The sequence below is a fragment of the Oncorhynchus mykiss genome, chromosome 15 (assembly GCF_013265735.2).
Source record: "Oncorhynchus mykiss isolate Arlee chromosome 15, USDA_OmykA_1.1, whole genome shotgun sequence".
Classification (NCBI taxonomy): Eukaryota; Metazoa; Chordata; class Actinopteri; order Salmoniformes; family Salmonidae; genus Oncorhynchus; species Oncorhynchus mykiss.
This window is the reverse complement of record NC_048579.1, coordinates 15,937,651-15,960,016: the sequence shown is the minus strand read 5'-3', so window position 1 is coordinate 15,960,016 and position 22,366 is coordinate 15,937,651. Positions and strand designations below refer to the sequence as shown.

Genomic DNA, 22,366 nt, shown 5'->3' with positions numbered 1-22,366 from the left:
AATACCCACTCTACCTCATTCAGCTCTTCCCTCTGTCAACCTTGTACCTGCTGACCTGTCGATTGTAGAGTAGAGTGGTTGATCGGAGCAGCTAATAGAGATCCGAATAGCAAATACACAAATACCCACTCTAGCTCATTAAACTCTCGGTTCACGGATTTGGCTCTCTCACCCGGCCTCCACACAGCTGCAGGCCCAAAGGAGAACATATCCATCCCATAGAAACATTAAGGCACTTATCTCCTAATGTTGAACCTCCAACATTACCCTCCCACTCCAATACAATTCCCACATCCCGAGCGCACTTCAATGTTTATTTTAACGAGTGAAGCACTCTCCCGGTTGATTGGCTGGCCTCGAGGGGGGCTCGGTGTGGTGGTAATCTGCATTAAAGAGTGTTCATAACATCTGCTTTGGAACAAGAGGCCCTCAAACAGACAGCCAGAGAGTCTGACAGAGCGGGGAGAATAGAGCACAGAGGAGTGACTGACTGAAACATGTATTTAACACATCAATACTCCTGTTTACTGAAAACAAAGTCCTTTCCTCTCCGTGTGCTGTGTCTCTGAAGTTAATAGTCAGGACAATATGTGTTAATTGACTTCCAATGAGAAGCACATGCATTAGGAAAAAATCATTATCTATTGATTGAATTCAACATCATTGCCTCTCTCGGCCCATCTCTATCCCCTTCTGTCCCTCTCTTTTCATCCCTCTCTCTCACTCTCCCTCTCTCTTCCTCTCTCTCTCTCTCTTCCTTCCTCTCAGACTCAGGTGGGTGAGTTCCTGGGGGACAATGATCGCTTCAATAAAGAGGTCATGTATGCCTATGTGGACCAGATGGACTTCCAGGGCAAAGACTTTGTCTACGCTCTCAGAACATTCCTCGAGGGCTTCCGTCTCCCGGGAGAGGCTCAGAAGATCGACAGGCTCATGGAGAAATTCGCTGCGAGATATCTAGAATGCAACCAGGGGTGAGTGTGGAGTGGTGTGGCCTGCCCTGGGCATTGTGGAATCTTAGACTTAGAAGAAGACTTCATTTGTGATGTCAAGTACATTGAATGGCAACAATCAGATTGCTCTCTGTTTTGAATCTTTTATTAAATCTTAATCAAATCAAAGTTTATTGGTTGGATAGAGTTGCAGGTGTCTCGCAAATAAAATAGAAATAGGCAAATAAACTAAACAAGAAATCAAGAAATGACAGGATGGGATAAATGAACAATTCAGAGTAGAAATACTAGTCTAATTCTACTTGTCTAGCACAACCGGTCATACACTTGTTTAATCTCTGTTATGTTTATCTTCTCTCTCCGCTCCTCTCTATCTCTTTCTTCAGGCAAACTGAGTTTGCAAGTGCAGACACTGCGTACGTCCTTGCCTACTCAATCATTATGTTGACAACAGACCTTCATAGTCCGCAGGTAAGACAACAGCCTGTTTTTGAAAAGATGAACTGAGAGAAACAATCACCTGAGCTGCACTTAGCTTCAACAGAAGACCTTCAGCAGTGGCACATGGGGAAAGTCAATGCTAGCTATTTCAGACAGACAACAGTGGACAGACAGAGTAGGCAGGCAGACAGACAGGGTAACAAATCTAATATTTTACTTTTCAAAGGTTAAGAACAAGATGACTAAAGAACAATACATCAAGATGAACAGAGGGATCAACGACAGCAAGGATCTACCGGAGGAGTATCTGTCGGCCATCTACGACGAGATCGCAGGGAAGAAGATCGCTATGAAGGGGACCAAGGAAATGACTCTGAAATCCAACAAGCACAGTGAGTATCTCAGTTCCTCTGTGTTTGCTAGCACAACAATGTCATTACAGACTGAAATTGAGCGTGTCAGAGATGACTTTGTTTAAGACATGAAACGCCTATTTTGAGGCGTAATGAATCTTTGCAAATGATCAGCTTTATATTTAACTGACGAGTCATTTCATCTGATATCTTTGTGGGGATCATAGAATTCTCATCACAATCAAAGAGATATAAATGGGATTGAGATGTAGTTTGATTAGATTGAGTTACTGATCAGTGGAAAAGTTTGAGAATAGTGTCTGTTGTTCAACGGGGAAAGTTTCCTCTTCAGTTGGAGGTAGTGTCTGTTGTTCAGTGGGGAAAGTTTCCTCTTCAGTTGGAGATAGTGTCTGTTGTTCAGTGGGGAATGGTTCTTCTTCAGTTGGAGATAGTGTCTGTTGTTCAGTGGGGAATGGTTCTTCTTCAGTTGGAGATAGTGTCTGTTGTTCAGTGGGGAATGGTTCTTCTTCAGCTGGAGATAGTGTCTGTTGTTCAGTGGGGAATGGTTCTTCTTCAGTTGGAGATAGTGTCTGTTGTTCAGTGGGGAATGGTTCTTCTTCAGTTGGAGATAGTGTCTGTTCAGTGGGGAATGGTTCTTCTTCAGTTGGAGATAGTGTCTGTTGTTCAGTGGGGAATGGTTCTTCTTCAGCTGGAGATAGTGTCTGTTGTTCAGTGGGGAATGGTTCTTCTTCAGCTGGAGATAGTGTCTGTTCAGTGGGGAATGGTTCTTCTTCAGTTGGAGATAGTGTCTGTTGTTCAGTGGGGAATGGTTCTTCTTCAGTTGGAGATAGTGTCTGTTCAGTGGGGAATGGTTCTTCTTCAGTTGGAGATAGTGTCTGTTGTTCAGTGGGGAATGGTTCTTCTTCAGTTGGAGATAGTGTCTGTTCAGTGGGGAATGGTTCTTCTTCAGTTGGAGATAGTGTCTGTTGTTCAGTGGGGAATGGTTCTTCTTCAGCTGGATATAGTGTCTGTTGTTCAGTGGGGAATGGTTCTTCTTCAGCTGGATATAGTGTCTGTTGTTCAGTGGGGAATGGTTCTTCTTCAGTTGGAGATGTATATTTGTCGTGTTTGTGCAGGTGGCTTCCTCTCGTATACTACTTTATAATCTGCACTCGTCTGAAAACACAACATGTAGGAAGCATTGTATCGGATCCTGGATCAGGTGTGGCCAGTGAGAAGCAGAGTGTGTTTGTTCATGCTATGACTTTACTTCTGTTTCTGGATCAGGTGTGGCCAGTGAGAAGCAGAGTGTGTTTGTTCATGCTATGACTTTACTTCTGTTTCTGGATCAGGTGTGGCCAGTGAGAAGCAGAGTGTGTTTGTTCATGCTATGACTTTACTTCTGTTTCTGGATCAGGTGTGGCCAGTGAGAAGCAGAGTGGGTTTGTTCATGCTATGACTTTACTTCTGTTTCTGGATCAGGTGTGGCCAGTGAGAAGCAGAGTGGGTTTGTTCATGCTATGACTTTACTTCTGTTTCTGGATCAGGTGTGGCCAGTGAGAAGCAGAGTGTGTTTGTTCATGCTATGACTTTACTTCTGTTTCTGGATCAGGTGTGGCCAGTGAGAAGCAGAGTGGGTTTGTTCATGCTATGACTTTACTTCTGTTTCTGGATCAGGTGTGGCCAGTGAGAAGCAGCGGCGGCTACTGTATAACGTAGAGATGGAGCAGATGGCTAAGACAGCCAAGGCCCTGATGGAGGCTGTCAGTCACGTCCAGGCTCCCTTCACCAGCGCCACACACCTGGAGCACGTCAGACCCATGTTCAAGCTGGCCTGGACCCCGTTCCTAGCAGCCTTCAGTGTGGGCCTCCAGGACTGTGACGACACTGAGGTGGCTTTTCTCTGTCTGGAGGGAATACGCTTTGCCATCCGGATAGCCTGCATCTTCACCATACAGGTAGTTTATCTAGCACGCTAACACTGCATGTGTTCACTGAGGATTAATATGAGTTAAATGAAAGGGATGAGGGGCTATGAATCAAAAGGTGAAATGGTGTATTTTCCAAAGATAGCATGCTCCAAAACTTAATGGAGATAGTACTGCAGTACTGAATATGGTCTCTCTCTCTCACACACACACACACACACACACACACACACACACAGCTTGAGCGGGATGCGTACATCCAGGCCCTGGCACGGTTCACCCTGCTCACAGCCAGCTCTGGCATCACTGAGATGAAGCAGAAGAATATCGACACCATCAAGACTCTCATCACCGTCGCCCACACAGACGGAAACTACCTGGGCAACTCCTGGCACGAGGTCTGGACATACTGCCAACGTCTAGTAATCAGTGTTAGCCACTATAGTATCAGTATTGCTGTCATAAGCTATATTGCTTCCTTTTGTCTCCATTTTTCTTTATTTTGATGCAATCAATGTGAAAAATATGTTTCTATCTCAACTAATTAAGACTAATGAATAGATATGTGCAAAAACAATCCTAACTAAGGCTGGCTTTACACAATCAGTCTTTTGACCAATCACATCAGCTCTTTTGACGCCTGTGTAAATGCAGCCTTATTGAATGTATGGATGACTGTATGCTCCCACCTCCCTCCCCCGTCCTACAGATAATGAAGTGTATCAGTCAGTTGGAGCTGGCCCAGCTGATTGGGACGGGGGTGAAGGCCAGGTACATCTCAGGGACGGTTCGGGGGAAAGAGGGCTTCATCAGCAGCACCAAGGAGCAGAGCAACGATGAATACCTGGGCCTGGGTCAGTGCTTATCCCTTTAAAACATGTTCTGGTTATAAACTGGTTAAATAAACTGTCGTTAACAAGCCGGTGATGGGCTTGACTATACAACATGTTTGACTCTGGAGATGCTTGGTATGATGCTTGATGCTGGAGATGTGACTGACTGTGCTGTGGTCCACAGCAGGTGGGACAGTAGACCGGAAGCAGATCCTCAGTATCCAGGAGTCCATAGGAGAGACCAGCTCCCAGAGTGTGGTGGTGGCTGTGGACAGGTATTTACTGCAGCAGTCTCTTATAGATCCTGCTCTATTACCACTGACTGGTTTGGGGTCTTAGCTCTGCCACTGTTCTATCATGTGAATGAATGTACTGTATATGTCATGTAGATGTGACCATGGTCTTGTTCTTGCAGAATATTCACAGGTTCTACCAGACTGGATGGTAATGCAATTGGTGAGTGTTCTAAATCCAAACTGAATTCAATTACAGTATTTGATCACATGCTTATCTGATGTGGATGTATTGGCGTTGTACCATGGCTCTCCTGATGGTTGACTAACACTGGTTTCTCTGTGTTCTCAGTGGACTTTGTGCGCTGGTTGTGTGCTGTGTCTATGGATGAGCTGGCCTCGCCCACACACCCCCGCATGTTCAGCCTGCAGAAGATAGTGGAGATCTCCTACTACAACATGGGACGTATCAGACTGCAGTGGTCCAGGATCTGGGAGGTCATTGGAGACCACTTCAACAAGGTGGACATCTTGGGATTTATTTCACTTTAACAGGGGTTGTGGAAACTCTGGTTGTCAGGGACGTCTGTTTTTATTTTGTATTTATTTGCATTAATTGATTGATTCATGTTGTTGTTGGCTAGAGAGTCCACACACCTGATTACCTAGGTGTTAATTAGTCTTTGTAACACTGCCCTCAGGAACACCTGGCTTAAAGGTCCAATGCAACCATTTTTATCTCAATATTAAATAATTTCTGGGTGATAATTAAGTACCTTACTCTGATTGTTTTCCATTACACAGCTCTTACACTAAAAATACATTATCAGAATGTTCACAATTTCACAGTATTATTCTAACCTCTGTGTGAAAAGATATATAAAACAGGAATATCACATTTTTGACAGCACGGGGCCTAAGAATCATATCTAAGGGCTTTATTTAGCCTTAGTCTTCCTGAGTGCTGCAGGGGAGGGGGGTGTAAGTGTTAAAATGCTACAGAGGTAGAGATTGGCTACTAAATATTACAGATGGACAGAGATTATACATGTTACAGGGGATGGTAAATGTTAGAGAGTGGGGTAGAGATGTTAAAACACTGTGTCTGCCTCCCTGTTCAGGTTGGATGTAACCCCAATGAGGATGTAGCTATCTTTGCAGTGGATTCTCTCCGGCAGCTGTCCATGAAGTTTCTGGAGAAGGGAGAGCTGGCAAACTTCAGATTCCAGAAGGACTTTCTGAGGCCTTTCGAGCACATCATGAAAAAGAACAGGTAAATAGGATGTTGCGGTAAACGTTATTCCTGATTGTAAACGTTATTCCTGATTGTATCGTGTGACTGTTTGTTTGTGTGTGCTGCCTACTTGCGTTGAATGAGCTTGCGGTTGTGTTTGCTTGCTTAGGCGTGTGTCTGCTGGTATATGTACACACTCCCTAGTTGTGTAGGCACTTGGCTATAGTAGTCTGGCCTTACAAGGTCTGTGTTGAGTTGCACCTCTGTGGTTCCCATTCCAGTGCCTGTCTCTCTTAGCGCTGCAGCCAGCCAGTCTCCCTGTACTGAGTCACTGCACTGTGTCAAACTCCCACAGTCACCCAAGCTCTCTGAGGAGGATAAAACTGGCACACTCAGAACTAACCCAGAGAGCAAGATAAGGATTTTATAGAATATTTCTCGGTTTTGGCTTGTGCACCAGAAAAGCACTCTGGCAACTGACTCTAAGACAACTGAGTAGAAGCTGTGAATCTTTTCTCAGATTCTGTAGTGACACAGATACAGTTGCTTAAATTTGGAGGGCTCCGAGTCTCACAGTTGAAAGCTGTTTTCATTGATGTGAAGGAGAACTACCAGGCCCAAATCCACCCACTGTTACAGCTCAGAGGAAATGGCAGGGAGCCACGTAAAGCCATGGACGCCCCCACGGTGCTGTATGTTCATTAGACTCAGCCTGTGTGTGTGTAATATGTGTGTGAGAGTACTTTTGTGCAGAGGCTGGTCCTTTCTCCTTAATCAAAGCACAGAAAAAATGATTTGCTATGACAACAGTCGCCGTTGGAACCCATCATGTCACAACAATCGAAAGGGAATAATCAGACTGCCTAAATAAAGGCTGTAGCAGGGGTACTTGTACTTTCATTTCTACTGCACTATTGATCATCCTCCTCATAGTCCAATAAGCAACTTTCACATACAGTAGGTGAATAACCCAAACGTCCTCCTCCTGCTCCTCCAGATCTCCAACGATCAGGGACATGGTGGTGCGCTGTATAGCCCAGATGGTCAACTCACAGGCGGGGAACATCCGGTCGGGCTGGAAGAACATCTTCTCAGTGTTCCACCTGGCTGCCTCGGACCAGGATGAGAGCATCGTAGAGCTAGCCTTCCAGACGACGGGCCACATCAGCAGTGAGTTACTGAGACACACGCTTCAGAGACAACCATCTTTCGGGCTAAGAACTGACCTTCATTATCTGATCTCTATTATTGTCTATCTTTTAAGATTTTATTTTTATACCTATATTTAATATACAGTGAATTCGAAAAGTATTCAGACCTCTATACTTTTTCCACATTTTGTTACGTTACAGCAATACTCCATAATGACAAAGCACATTTTTATTTTATTTTTAATTTTGGTAATTTATTACAAATAAAGAAACTGAAATATTACATTTACATAAGTATTCAGACCCTTTACTCAGTACTTTGTTGAAGCATCTTTGGCAGCGATTACAGCCTCGAGTCTTCTTGGGTATGATGCTAAAAGCTTGGCTCACCTGTATTTGTGGAGTTTCTCCCATTCATTGCTGTATATCCTCTCAAGCTCTGTCAGATTGGATGGAGAGCGTCGCTGCACAGCTATTTTCAGGTCTCTCCAGAGATGTTAGATCGGGTTCAAGTCCGGGCTATGGCTGGGCCACTCAAGGACATTCAGAGACTTGTCCCTAAGCCACTCCTGTGCTGTCTTGGCTGTGTGCTTAGGGTCGTTGTCCCATTGGAAAGTGAACCTTCGCTGCAGTCTGAGGTCCTGAGCGTTCTGGAGCACGTTTTAATCAAGGATATCTCTGTACTTTGCTCTGTTCATCTTTGCCTCGATCCTGACTGGTCTCCCAGCCTCTGCCAATGAAAAACATCCCCTCAGCATGATGCTGCCACCACCATTCTTCACCGTAGGGATGGTGCGAGGTTTCCTCCAGATGTGACGCTTGGCATTCAGGCCAAAGAGTTCAACCTTGGTTTCGTCAGACCAGAGAATCTTGTATCTCATGATCTGAGACTCTTTAGGTGCCTTTTGGCAAACTCCAAGCGGGCTGTCTTATGCTTTTTCCCCCGATTGCTCAGTTAGGCTGGGCGGCCAGCTCTAGGAAGAGTCTTGGTGGTTCCAAACTTTTTCCATTTAAGAATGATGGAGGCCACTGTGTTCTTGGGGACCGTCAATGCTGCAGACATTTCTTGGTACCCTTCCCCATATCTGTGCCTTCGACACAATCATGTCTTGGAGCTCTACGGACAATTCCTTCGACCTCATGGCTTGGTTTTTACTCTGATAGGCACTGTCAACTGTGGGACCTTATATAGACAGGTGTGTGCCTTTCCATATCATGTTCCAATCAATTGAATTTACCACTGGTGGACTCCAAGTTGTAGAAACATCTCAAGGATGATCATTGGAAACAGGATGCACCTGAGATCAATTTCGATTCTCATAGCAAAGGGTCTGAATACTTAAGTAAATAAGGTATTTCAGTTTTTAATTTCTAATACATGTAAAAAAAAATGTAGATTGTGTAGATTTCTGAGGGAAAAAAAAACATTTTAATCAGTTTTAGAATAAATGTGTAACTTAACAAAATGTGAAAAAGTCAAGGGTTCTGAATATTTTCCGAAGGCACTGTATATTACTGCTTAGATTTCAATATGATTGTTTCAGTAATCCTCAATTTGAGGTTTACAGTGCCTTGCGAAAGTATTCGGCCCCCTTGAACTTTTAGACCTTTTGCCACATTTCAGGCTTCCAACATAAAGATATAAAACTGTATTTTTTTGTGATGAATCAACAACAAGTGGGACACAATCATGAAGTGGAACGACATTTATTGGATATTTCAAACTTTTTTAACAAATCAAAAACTGAAAAATTGGGCGTGCAAAATTATTCAGCCCCCTTAAGTTAATACTTTGTAGCGCCACCTTTTGCTGCGATTACAGCTGTAAGTCGCTTGGGGTATGTCTCTATCAGTTTTGCACATCGAGAGACTGAATTTTTTTCCCATTCCTCCTTGCAAAACAGCTCGAGCTCAGTGAGGTTGGATGGAGAGCATTTGTGAACAGCAGTTTTCAGTTCTTTCCACAGATTCTCGATTGGATTCAGGTCTGGACTTTGACTTGGCCATTCTAACACCTGGATATGTTTATTTTTGAACCATTCCATTGTAGATTTTGCTTTATGTTTTGGATCATTGTCTTGTTGGAAGACAAATCTCCGTCCCAGTCTCAGGTCTTTTGCAGACTCCATCAGGTTTTCGTCCAGAATGGTACTGTATTTGGCTCCATCCATCTTCCCATCAATTTTAACCATCTTCCCTGTCCCTGCTGAAGAAAAGCAGGCCCAAACCATGATGCTGCCACCACCATGTTTGACAGTGGGGATGGTGTGTTCAGCTGTGTTGCTTTTACACCAAACATAACGTTTTGCATTGTTGCCAAAAAGTTCAATTTTGGTTTCATCTGACCAGAGCACCTTCTTCCACATGTTTGGTGTGTCTCCCAGGTGGCTTGTGGCAAACTTTAAACGACACTTTTTATGGATATCTTTAAGAAATGGCTTTCTTCTTGCCACTCTTCCATAAAGGCCAGATTTGTGCAATATATGACTGATTGTTGTCCTATGGACAGAGTCTCCCACATCAGCTGTAGATCTCTGCAGTTCATCCAGAGTGATCATGGGCCTCTTGGCTGCATCTCTGATCAGTCTTCTCCTTGTATGAGCTGAAAGTTTAGAGGGACGGCCAGGTCTTGGTAGATTTGCAGTGGTCTGATACTCCTTCCATTTCAATATTATCGCTTGCATAGTGCTCCTTGGGATGTTTAAAGCTTGGGAAATCTTTTTGTATCCAAATCCGGCTTTAAACTTCTTCACAACAGTATCTCGGACCTGCCTGGTGTGTTCCTTGTTCTTCATGATGCTCTCTGCGCTTTTAACGGACCTCTGAGACTATCACAGTGCAGGTGCATTTATACGGAGACTTGATTACACACAGGTGGATTGTATTTATCATCATTAGTCATTTAGGTCAGCATTGGATCATTCAGAGATCCTCACTGAACTTCTGGAGAGAGTTTGCTGCACTGAAAGTAAAGGGGCTGAATAATTTTGCACGTCCAATTTTTCAGTTTTTGATTTGTTAAAAAAGTTTGAAATATCCAATAAATGCCGTTCCACTTCATGATTGTGTCCCACTTGTTGTTGATTCTTCACAAAAAAATACAGTTTTATATCTTTATGTTTGAAGCCTGAAATGTGGCAAAAGGTCGCAAAGTTCAAGGGGGCCGAATACTTTCGCAAGGCACTGTATGTTAGTGTTTTTGATGACAGGGCCATGTAATATTATTCTGATAAACAGATAAGTTAACTCCTGTCATCGTTTTTCACTGTTCTCCTTCTCTTCTTTTCTTCTTCGCTTCTTTGCTCCTTATCCACTTCTCTTCTCTTTTCTCCTCTTCTTCTTCTTCTCTTCTATTCACTCCTTCTCTTCTCCTCCTCTTCTTCTTCTTCTATTCTTCTCTCAGTGAATGTATTTGAGAAGCACTTCCCAGCCACCATAGACTCCTTCCAGGATGCAGTCAAGTGTCTGTCTGAGTTTGCCTGCAACGCCTCCTTCCCCGACACCAGCATGGAGGCCATCCGTCTCATTCGCCACTGCGCCAAATACGTCTCTGACAGGCCCCAGGTCAGTTACAAACAATTCCTGGACTTAGTTTATTATCAGGTCTCATAGATAAGAGCTGAACCCATATCAGTCATTTCTGAACATCAAATGGTATTGCCCATAGTTGTTCGTGGTAGACCATGACTGGTCTCCAAAACATTTTGTACTGTGACCCACCTAAAGGTTTCATCATTTTCTTGTTAATCATCAGATAAACAATGTGAGTCGCTCTGGATAACAGCATATCCCAAATGATTTATTTATATATAATGAAAATGTCCCATGTTAGCACCAGTGATGTTTTCTATCTGCCAGTGCTTTTCTCCAAGGTCTCTTCTCTATGCAGACACTCTCCAGCCACACTGCCTGCTTTCTGTTTGTTTGTGTGGGGGTGGACAAGAGGAGAGGAGGGGATTAGTTGTGTGTGTGTGTGTGTGTGTGTGCGCGTGTGTGCCTGCAGTGAACAGTAAATACGGCTTAGAGACCTTTATAGAGTTAGTGTGTGTGTGTGTGTGTGTGTGTGTGTGTGTGTCTGTGTGTGTGTGTGTGTGTGTCCACATGTGCGTGTCTGTGTGTGTGTGTGTGTATGTCTGCGTGTGCGTGTCCGTGTGTGTGTATCAACTCTCAGGAAATGGTGTAAACTATGCTGTTTTCTCTCTGGCAGGCATTCAAAGACTACACCAGCGATGACATGAATGTAGTCCCAGAGGACCGGGTGTGGGTGAGGGGGTGGTTCCCCATCCTCTTTGAGCTGTCCTGCATCATCAACAGGTGCAAACTGGACGTCAGGACCAGGTGAGAAGAGTTTCAGTCCTGTGTCATCATAGATGGGAATATTTTAGAGGTGGAAGTCAACTGATGGTAAGGGTGTATTATAAGAAGTATGTGTGTGTCAGGGGTCTGACGGTGATGTTTGAGGTGATGAAGACCTATGGACACACCTTTGAGAAGCACTGGTGGCAGGATCTGTTCAGGATCGTCTTCAGGATATTTGACAACATGAAGCTGCCTGAGCAGCAAACTGAGGCAAGTCTCCACATCCCAAATACCCATTCACCAAAGACCCAGCTTTATCTCCAGTGTAACCAACACCTATTTCCATAGTTACAGTACATCATTGGTTCCACAACTAGTATCCAGTACCAACTGGACGATTGTCCTCTTGGCTGCTACAATGACTTGAACTGGTGTAACCCTGGTAACCCTTCTGTGTTGTTTGTGTCTTCCAGAAAGCAGAGTGGATGACGACGACCTGTAACCACGCACTTTACGCCATCTCTGACGTGTTCACGCAGTACTTTGAGACTCTCAGTGACGTTCTGCTGGATGACATCCTGTCCCAACTGTACTGGTGTGTTCAGCAAGGTGAGGACCGAGGGCAGCGCTACAAACACCTACAGTCGTAGACTTATACTGAGTACACCGTCCTCAATCACGCTCATCCCCTCTTTCTTATGCATAGTTCCTCTTCTTTTCAATCCACATGCCACTCTTTCTTCTCTCTCTTCTCCCGGTCTCCTGCTCTCCACATGAATTGTCTTTCTCTTTCCCTCACTTCTTTTCTCCTCTCTCTCTCTCGGCCTAGATAATGAGCAGTTGGCTCGGTCAGGCACCAACTGTCTGGAGAACGTGGTCATCCTGAATGGAGAGAAGTTTACTCCGGAGATCTGGGACAAGACCTGTAACTGCATGCTGGACATCTTCAAGACCACCATCCCACACGCGTAAGCTGCTGATGCAGACTTTATTCATATCGCTGAGATTCAGCTGGGAATATTGTCTGTGATGATTTGTTATTGCTGAACTTAGTGATGTAAACATGGAGCACACTGAGACAGTCGTATAAAGTCCTCTAGGAATGGAGGAGAGGTATTAAATGGACATGATCTTTTACTGGCTTTTGTCGTTGTTTACTTGATAGAGTGGGATACCTGACTGTCTGTGTGTATGGTACTGCAATATGACACTGTATAAGTAGAGTAACACTGTCCTGTCCCGTATTGTTCCTCTCTGCCCTCTCAGACTGTTGACATGGAGACTAGCAGGAGCAGAGGGAGATCCCATGACACCACAGGATGTATCAGACAAACAGCTGGTATGTTTCAAGCTGAGCTGTAGGTTTCATTAAGTCTGTAGCTGGTCTATCTCTTATGCCAGATTAGACTGTACAACAACATGACCCAGTACAATCCAGACAAAATAACTTCTCCCCATGTGCCCTCAGGATTCAATTTCCCAGAAGTCAGTGGACATCCAGTCCCGTTCCGAGGACCAGCATTCCATCAACAGTGCGGAGAGGATTGCCATGGTGACCCGGCGGCAGAGTCAGTACAGCGCAGGCATGTGTGAGGACAGCCCCAGAACCCGGACTCCAACAAGTTAGTGTCTCTTTTTCACCTACCACTGGAGTGTTTTTCAACCCTATGCTCATCGTGTGTGTGTGTGTGTGTGTGTGTGTGTGTGTGTGTGTGTGTGTGTGTGTGTGTGTGTGTGTGTGTGTGTGTGTGTGTGTGTGTGTGTGTGTGTGTGTGTGTGTGTGTGTGTGTGTGTGTGTGTGTGTGTGTTCCACAGAGATCCAGGAGCAGAGGTTATTCTCAGGCTTGCTCATTAAGTGTGTAGTGCAGTTGGAGCTGATCCAGACCATAGACAACATGGTCTTCTTCCCTGCAACCAGCAGGAAGGAGGATGCTGAGAACCTGGCTGCTGCGCAGGTAACGTCTCACTCCCACCCCTACGTGGAGGATGAGAGGTATCACTGTTTCGGGACTTGGTGGAAGGACACATTCCTTGCAAAAAAATGTGTGTTCAAAAGCTTGGCTGTATGGACTGTCCTGATCCTTGAACATGTGAAATGTCTATACTGTATGTTCTTCTAGTGAATGTCAGGGAAGGAGGGAAGTATTTGTCATACATAGCAGTGATATGGGAAGGCTCTGTTTGTGTTTGGTTGTGTGAATGTTCTGGGAAAGTTCTCTGAAGCTTGTGTTTGTCCTGTCCAGAGAGATGCTCTGGACGCGGCAGACGTCCGTGTCGAGACTCAGGACCAAGGAATGTACCGCTACCTGACCTCAGAACAGCTGTTTAAGTTGCTGGACTGCCTGTTGGAGTCCCACCGCTTCGCCAAGGCCTTCAACTCTAGCAACGAGCAGAGGACCACTCTATGGAAGGCAGGTGGGTCACTGCCCTGCACCAGAGCACATGCAGTGCACATGCAGTACACAGGCAGTACACATGCAGAGTACAGGCAGTACACATGCAGAGCACAGGCAGTGCACATGCAGTGAACATGCAGTGAACATGCAGTGCATTCAGAAAGTATTCAGACCCCTTTACTTTTCCACATTTTGTTATGTTTCAGCCTTATTCTAAAATTGATTAAATACTTTTTTTCTTCATCAATATACACACAATACCCCATAATGACAAAGCAAAAACAGGTTATTAGACATGTTTGCAAATGTATAAAAAATAAAATAAACTGAAATATCACATTTACATAAGTATTCAGACTCTTTACTCAGCACTTTGTTGAAGCATCTTTGGCAGCGATTACAGCCTTGAGTCTTCTTGGGTATGATTCTATAAGCTTGGCTCACCTGTATTTCTGGAGTTTCTCCCATTCATTGCTGTATATCCTCTCAAACACTGTCAGATTGGATGGAGAGCATCGCTGCACAGCTATTTTCAGGTCTCTCCAGAGATCTTCGATCGGGTTCAAGTCCGGGCTCTAGCTAGCCCACTCAAGGACATTCAGATACTTGTCCTGAAGCAACTCATTTGTTTTCTTGGCTTTGTGCTTGGGGTCGTTGTCTCACCCTAGTCTGAGGTCCTGAACGCTCTGGAGCAGGTTTTCATCAATAATCTTTCTGTACTTCGCTCCATTCATCTTTCCCTAGATCCTGACTAATCACCCAGTTCCTGCCGCTGAAAAACATCCCCACAGCATGATGCTGCCACCACCATTCTTCACCGTAGGGATGGTGCGAGGTTTCCTCCAGACGTGACGCTTGGCATTCAGGCCAAAAAATTCAATCTTGGTTTCATCAAACCAGAGAATCTTGTTTCTCATGATCTGAGTTCTTTACCCTGTCTAGGACTTGGGTTCCGCTAGCAGAACCCCGTTCCGCTTGTGGAACCCCTCGCCAACAGCCAATGAAATTGCAGGGCGCCAAATACAAATCAACAGAAATCTCATAAATCTAATTTCTCAAACATACAAGTATTAGGCACCATTTTAAAGATACAATTCTCGTTAATCCAGCCACAGTGTCTGATTTAAAAAAATGCTTTACAGCAAAAGCTCCACAACGATTATGTTAGGTCACCACCAAGTCACAGACAAACCCAGCCATTTTTCGAGCCAAAGAGAGGAGTCACAAAAAGCACAAATAGAGATAAAAATTAATCACTAACCTTTGATGATCTTCATCAGATGACACTCATAGGACTTCGTGTTACACAATACATGTATGTTTTGTTCGATAAAGTGCATATTTATATCCCAAAATCTCATTTTACATTGGTGTGTTATAAGTAGTTCAAAAACATGCTGTGATTTTGCAGAGAGCCACATCAATTCACAGAAATACTCATTATAAATGTTGATGAATATTATGCAAGTGTTATGCATGAAACTTTAGATACACTTCTCCTTAATGCAACCAATGTGTCAGATTTCAAAAAAACTTTACGGAAGAAGCATATTCTGAGTACGGCGCTCAGAGCCCAAACCAGCCAAAGGAAATATCGGCCATGTTGCGCAGTCAACATTAGTCAGAAATATCATTCTAAATATTCACTTACCTTTGATGATCTTCATTAGAATGCACTCCCAGGAATCCCAGTTCCACAAATGTTTGATTTGCTCGATAATGTCCATAATTTATGTCCAAATAACTTCTTTTGTTAGGGCGTTTGGTAAACAAATCCAAACGCGAGTTCAGGTCCAGCCGAACTTCGAACGAAAAGTTTAAAAAGTTATATTACAGGTCGTAGAAACTTGTCAAACTAAGTATAGAATCAATCTTTAGGATGTTTTTATCATAAATGTTCAATAATGTTCCAACCGGAGAATTCCATTGTCTGTAGAAAATCAAAGGAACCGGAGATACCTCTCATGTGAACGCGCATGACCGAGATTGAGGCTGCTGCCATACCTCTGACTCAATCAGCTCTCATTCGGCCCCCCTTCACAGTAGAAGCCTGAAACAATGTTCTAAAGACTGTTGACATGTAGTGGAAGCCTTAGGAAGTGAAAGATGACCCATATCTCACTGTATTTGATAGGGGCTGAGTTCAAAAACTACAAACCTCAGATTTCCCACTTTCTGTTTGGATTTTTTCTCCGGTTTTTGCATGCCATATGAGTTCTGTTATACTCACATACATCATTCAAACAGTTTTAGAAACTTCAGAGTGTTTTCTATCCAATACTAATAATACTATGCATATATTAGCATCTGGGACTGAGTAGGAGGCAGTTTACTCTGGGCGCGTTATTCATCCAAAAGTGAAAATGCTGCCCCCTATCCCAAAGAAGTTAAGGGCCTTTTGGCCCAGGATGCACCTGAGATCAATTTTGAGTCTCATAGAAAAGGGTCTGAATATTTATGTGAATACGGTACTTCTGTTTTTTATTTGTAATAAATGTGCCAAGATTTCTAAAAACCTGTTTTCACTTTGTTATTATGGGGTATTGTGTGTAGATTGATGAAGGAATAAAAAAAAACATCACCATGTGGAAAAAGTAAAGGGGTTTGAATTCTTTCTGAATGCACTGTACAGTGTACCTGAGAATAGTCTTTACGTGGCCCTGCAGTGCACCACTCGAGGAAACTCCCAAGAATTACATGAAGTAGGAGAGTGATTTTCTGAATCTTAAGATTCCTCAGGAAGCACGGTATATCTGTCCTGGAGCCAAATGCAACTCTCTGAACAATTGGAACAATGCCCTGTTTATCGTCCCTAGTGTTGACGCGCCTCAATGGCTGTAACAGACAGCAACCGTTCTCTCTCGGTCTGTCTGTTCCAGGTTTTAAAGGGAAGTCAAAGCCCAATCTGCTGAAGCAGGAGACCAGCAGTCTGGCGTGTGGCCTAAGGATCCTGTTCCGGATGTACTCTGATGACAGCCGTCAGACTGCCTGGGAGGAAGTCCAGAGACAGCTGCTTAAGTAAGGAAGGACCGCCACGCCCCCACTACTATATCACTGTATGGAGGCTGTCAAACAATACACTTGGTCATATACCAGATTTACTGAAGGTAACTCAGGAATTGCTTCACTGCTGCTTTGAATAGCTAGTTTGACTACTGCCAGTGTAAACCTCAATAACTCCTAACTCACACCAAACACTGATATCTCCAGCTAATCTCCACCTGGCTTTGTGTCCCTTTGTCTCAACCTGGGAATAGAAAGTCATTAGAGTTTCAGATTACACTTAATTTCACTGAAAACAACATTCTTTAAGTGAGCAGAGTAACATGATCTCCTTAATGATCATGTGCAGCTCTGTTATTTACATTTTTTAAACTTTTACCCCTTTTTCTCCCCAATTTTGTGGTATCCAATTGGTAGTTAGAGTCTTGTCTCATCGCTGCACATGATCAGAGGTCGAGAGCCGTGCGTCCTCCGAAAGACAACCCAGCCAAGCCGCATTGCTTCTTGACACAATGCCCGCTTAACCCAGCCGCACCAATGTGTCGGAGAAAACGCCGTACACCTGGCAACCGTGTCAGCGTGCATACGTCTGGCCCGCCACAGGAGTCGCTAGAGCGTGATGGGACAAGAACATCCCTGCAGGCCAAACCCTCCCCTAACCCGGACGACGTTGGCCAATTGTGTGCCGCCCCCTTGGGTCTCCCGGTCGTGGCCGGCTCTGACAGAGCCTGGACTCGAACCAGGATCTCTAGTGGCACTGCTAGCACTGCGATGCAGTGCCTTAGATCACTGCACCACTCGGGAGGCTGTGCAGCTCTGTTCTACTGCTTCCCGTTGTTGTTCTGCTCCTTTTCCCCCTACTAACGAGCCTTTCACCGTTCCTCGACCATCCCTAATCATCCTCTCACTAACGAGCCTTTCTCCGTTCCTCGACCATCCCTAATCATCCTCTCACTAACGAGCCTTTCCCCATTCCTCGACCATCCCTAATCATCCTCTCACTAACGAGCCTTTCACCGTTCCTCCACCATCCCTAATCATCCTCTCACTAACGAGCCTTTCACCGTTCCTCCACCATCCCTAATCATCCTCTCACTAACGAGCCTTTCACCGTTCCTCCACCATCCCTAATCATCCTCTCACTAATGAGCCTTTCACCATTCCTCGACCATCCCTAATCATCCTCTCACTAATGAGCCTTTAACCGTTCCTCCACCATCCCTAATCATCCTCTCACTAACGAGCCTTTCACCATTCCTCCACCATCCCTAATCATCCTCTCACTAACGAGCCTTTCACCATTCCTCCACCATCCCTAATCATCCTCTCACTAACGAGCCTTTCACCATTCCTCCACCATCCATAATCATCCTCTCACTAACGAGCCTTTCACCATTCATCCACCATCCCTAATCATCCTCTCACTAACGAGCCTTTCACAGTTCCTATACCATCCCTAATCATCCTCTCACTAACGAGCCTTTCACCGTTCCTCGACCATCCCTAATCATCCTCTCACTAACGAGCCTTTCACTGTTCCTCCACCATCCCTAATCATCCTCTCACTAACGAGCCTTTCACCATTCCTCCACCATCCCTAATCATCCTCTCACTAACGAGCCTTTCACCATTCATCCAGCATCCCTAATCATCCTCTCACTAACGAGCCTTTCACCGTTCCTCCACCATCCCTAATCATCCTCTCACTAACGAGCCTTTCACCGTTCCTCGACCATCCCTAATCATCCTCTCACTAACGAGCCTTTCACCGTTCCTCCACCATCCCTAATCATCCTCTCATTAATGAGCCTTTCACTGTTCCTCCACCATCCCTAATCATCCTCTCATTAATGAGCCTTTCACCGTTCCTCCACCATCTCTAATCATCCTCTCACCGCATTCGTAAACCTCCTTCATTAGGCTGTGTGTAATGGCAGTCATATGGGGGGCATTATTTTCACATGTCTGAAGTATGCCCAGAATGTGCTTTAATTTACATAAATATTTAATAACTAATTTGCTGCTTTATCGTGGGTAGAACTCCGGCAAACATGATGACTTTTATTTAAATCTTACAAATTGGATGTCTGGAGTATTACTAAGAACCAGGCAGGCAGCTATCTACACCATCTAACAGCATTAACAACTTTCATTATTTTTCATGAAGAGGGGGAATCAAGGCCATGTCAGACGCCTGCTATTTATGAAGGGCTGCTGGGAGAGGGAGGGCATTGATCAGTCCATGTAATCACAGGGGAAACAGGATTGACTGGGGGGAGGGGGAGACATCTCGACAGCTGTGCTCTGTCCTGACCCTGACCGCAGCTGTCTGAGGGACTGAGACATTCACACTTCTGTTTACATCATCTAGGGAATAGAGAAGTCACAGTAGCCGAGGCAAAACATCAATATCCGCCACAGCAGGAGGGGAATCAAAAGAAATTGGTCCTGAGAGAGAATGATTGATTCAGATTGTGTTGATGTCGTTGTATCTTCCGTCGATGACTCTCACTCTCTCCAGTCATTCAGAGCACTCGTCTAAATGTGACATATCTGAAACAACTACACTGGATACTGGGTATAGTAGGTCTGTACATCCACAGACTCTGTGTTGCTGTTATTACTCAGTCAGTTGTCATCGCTTTGTCTTTCTATTGCAGTATCACATAGTAGCTATCGTCTCGTCTTTGTATTGAAGCCAGTATCTGTATTAGCAGGAAACTCTTAGGTTGTCAGTCTGATATGTCCGTTCATGTGTAAGAGAGAGAGAGTGAGAGCTCACGGACTGGACTATCACAAACATGCGTGCGCACACACCACACTAGTATAGCATGGCATGGTAGAGGAGAGAGGACAGCACACACACACCACACTAGTATAGCATGATAGAGGAGAGAGGACAGCACACACACCACACTAGTATAGCATGGCATGGTAGAGGAGAGAGGACAGCACACACACCACACTAGTATAGCATGGCACGGTAGAGGAGAGAGGACAGCACACACACCACACTAGTATAGCATGGCATGGTAGAGGAGAGAGGACAGCACACACCACACTAGTATAGCATGGCACGGTAGAGGAGAGAGGACAGCACACACACACCACACTAGTATAGCATGGCACGGTAGAGGAGAGAGGACAGCACACACACCACATTAGTATAGCATGGCACGGTAGAGGAGAGAGGACAGCACACACACCACACTAGTATAGCATGGCATGGTAGAGGAGAGAGGACAGCACACACACCACACTAGTATAGCATGACATGGTAGAGGAGAGAGGACAGCACACACACCACACTAGTATAGCATGGCATTGTAGAGGAGAGAGGACAGCACACACACACCACACTAGTATAGCATGGCATGGTTGAGGAGAGAGGACAGCACACACACCACACTAGTATAGCATGGCATGGTAGAGGAGGGAGGCCAGCACACACACCACACTAGTATAGCATGGCATTGTAGAGGAGAGAGGACAGCACACACACCACACTAGTATAGCATGGCATGGTAGAGGAGAGAGGACAGCACACACACCACACTAGTATAGCATGGCATTGTAGAGGAGAGAGGACAGCACACACACACCACACTAGTATAGCATGGCATGGTTGAGGAGAGAGGACAGCACACACACCACACTAGTATAGCATGGCATGGTAGAGGAGGGAGGCCAGCACACACACCACACTAGTATAGCATGGCATTGTAGAGGAGAGAGGACAGCCGACATGCAGAGTTGATTCCCAGCAAGGTGCTTACGAGGGCTAAGCAGATTTCGGAGGTGATTAGCTCATGGATTGTAAGGGGGCTGTGAAGAAGGGAGGAGATGATGGGACGGGAGGGAGAGATGGAGGTTCTGTTTGAGGAAAGGGTGAGGGTTAGAGGTCAGAGGTCACAGCTGCTCCTCTCCTTGTAGCTGGTGTGGAGTCAAATAATTTCATGTTGGCTGTGAATTTAGTCTTGCTGCTAAATAATTTGTGAATCACATCTTAATTCTGTGTCGCTGAACAGTTTTCATAAGCTCAATGAGTCTATCAAGATCTTTCCCTCTAGTGTGTGCAGTGAGGCAGTAGCCTACTTCCTGACTCTAACATCAGAGAGCCACAGAGAAGCCTGGACCAACCTGCTGCTCCTCTTCCTCACCAAGGTCCTGAAGATCAGTGACGACAGGGTAAGGATGTCAACCATTAACAACATTCAGACAGGCCACTGATTTGGTCAAGTCATTGTCAGCGATATGTTCAAGAAGACCTAACCCTGTCTTTGAATGGGGATTCATCTGTAGGGAGATGTTTTATGTCTCTCTCTCTTTCCACAGTTCAAGGCCCATGCGTCCAGGTACTACCCTCTGCTGTGTGAGATCATGCAGGTTGATCTAATCCCAGAACTGCGGACCGTGCTACGGAAGTTCTACCTACGCATCGGCATCGTGTTCCAGATCGCCCAGCTGCCTGGACCACCTGCAGAACCAGAACCAGAGCTGGAAGTTGAGGTGGAGAGGGGGGAGGTGGCTGGAGAGGAAGCCCAGTGATGGTGCACGTGTAGCGGGCTGGCTGCGAGACCTCTGACTAGGGAAGCCTGGAGTTCTGGAAGTCCTCCTCCCCTCTTGCCTTGGGTTTGTCTACCAACCCTTTAGGACTATGGTCTCCCATCCCCCAGGGTACTATGAAGGGTGCATCTGACCAGACTTCACCCTTCTGGATTTGGCAGTTACCCAGAATCCACAACTAATGGTACAGGAAACTCCAAGGTGTCTCTACTGTGAACCTGACTGTCATGTGACAGAAAATGCCAACTCCCATACACACTACATGGCTAAAAGTATGTGGACAAGTGCTCGTCTAACATGTCATTCCAAAATCATGGGCATTTATATGGAGTTGGTCCCCCCTTTGCTGCTATAACAGCCTCCACTCTTCTGGGAATACTTTCCACTAGATTTTGGAACATTGTTGTGGAGACTTGCTTCCATTCAGCCACAAGAGCATTGGTGAGGTTGGGCACTGATATTGGGTGACTAGGCCTGACTCGCAGTCAGCATTCCAATTCATCCTTAAGGTGTTTGATGGGGTTGAGGTCAGGCCAGTCAAGTTCTTCCACAACGATCTCGACAAACCATTTCTGTATGGACCTCACTTTGTGCACAGGGGCATTGTCATGCTTTAGCAGGAAAGGGCCTTCCCCAAACTGTTGCAACAGAATCATCTAGAATGTCATTGTACGCTGTAACGTTAAGATTTTCCCTTCACTGGAACTAAGGGGCCCAAACCATGAAAAAGCCCTAGACCCTGCTCTGGGACAGGTAGCGTTCTCCTGGCATCCACCAAACCCAGATTCCTCCTTCGGACTGCAAGATGATGAAGGGTAATTCGTCACTCCAGAGAACACGTTTCCACTGCTCCAGAGTCCAATGGAGGTGAGCTTTACACCATTCCAGCTGATACTTGGCATTGCTCATGGTGATCTTAGGTATTTCATGAAGCTCCCGATGAACAGTTCTTGTGCTGACGTTGTTTCCAAAGGCA

General features: G+C 45.2%; 1 protein-coding gene across 4 annotated transcripts in view; it reads left to right on the top strand.

Annotated features, from left to right (window-relative positions):
• LOC110490929 (brefeldin A-inhibited guanine nucleotide-exchange protein 1) overlaps positions 1-21,780 on the top strand; it is a 97,047-nt gene extending 75,267 nt beyond the window's left edge. For 2 of the 4 annotated variants that reach the window (XM_036943871.1, XM_036943873.1), the window contains 23 exons: positions 769-974; positions 1,340-1,424; positions 1,621-1,786; positions 3,425-3,705; positions 3,915-4,073; positions 4,385-4,529; positions 4,696-4,783; positions 4,924-4,964; positions 5,094-5,263; positions 5,863-6,014; positions 6,973-7,145; positions 10,530-10,690; positions 11,334-11,464; positions 11,566-11,695; positions 11,899-12,034; positions 12,255-12,393; positions 12,692-12,764; positions 12,894-13,047; positions 13,241-13,380; positions 13,669-13,840; positions 16,701-16,839; positions 20,895-21,012; positions 21,160-21,780. In XM_036943871.1, coding sequence (XP_036799766.1) covers positions 769-974; positions 1,340-1,424; positions 1,621-1,786; positions 3,425-3,705; positions 3,915-4,073; positions 4,385-4,529; positions 4,696-4,783; positions 4,924-4,964; positions 5,094-5,263; positions 5,863-6,014; positions 6,973-7,145; positions 10,530-10,690; positions 11,334-11,464; positions 11,566-11,695; positions 11,899-12,034; positions 12,255-12,393; positions 12,692-12,764; positions 12,894-13,047; positions 13,241-13,380; positions 13,669-13,840; positions 16,701-16,839; positions 20,895-21,012; positions 21,160-21,372 — 3,372 coding nt within the window. In that variant the 3' untranslated portion in view covers positions 21,373-21,780. Of the gene's footprint in view, positions 1-768; positions 975-1,339; positions 1,425-1,620; positions 1,787-3,424; positions 3,706-3,914; positions 4,074-4,384; positions 4,530-4,692; positions 4,784-4,923; positions 4,965-5,093; positions 5,264-5,862; positions 6,015-6,972; positions 7,146-10,529; positions 10,691-11,333; positions 11,465-11,565; positions 11,696-11,898; positions 12,035-12,254; positions 12,394-12,691; positions 12,765-12,893; positions 13,048-13,240; positions 13,381-13,668; positions 13,841-16,700; positions 16,840-20,894; positions 21,013-21,159 lie in introns of all 4 variants that reach the window. The other 2 variants (XM_036943870.1, XM_036943872.1) reach the window with 1 other exon arrangement.
• Positions 21,781-22,366: the final 586 nt, after the last annotated feature.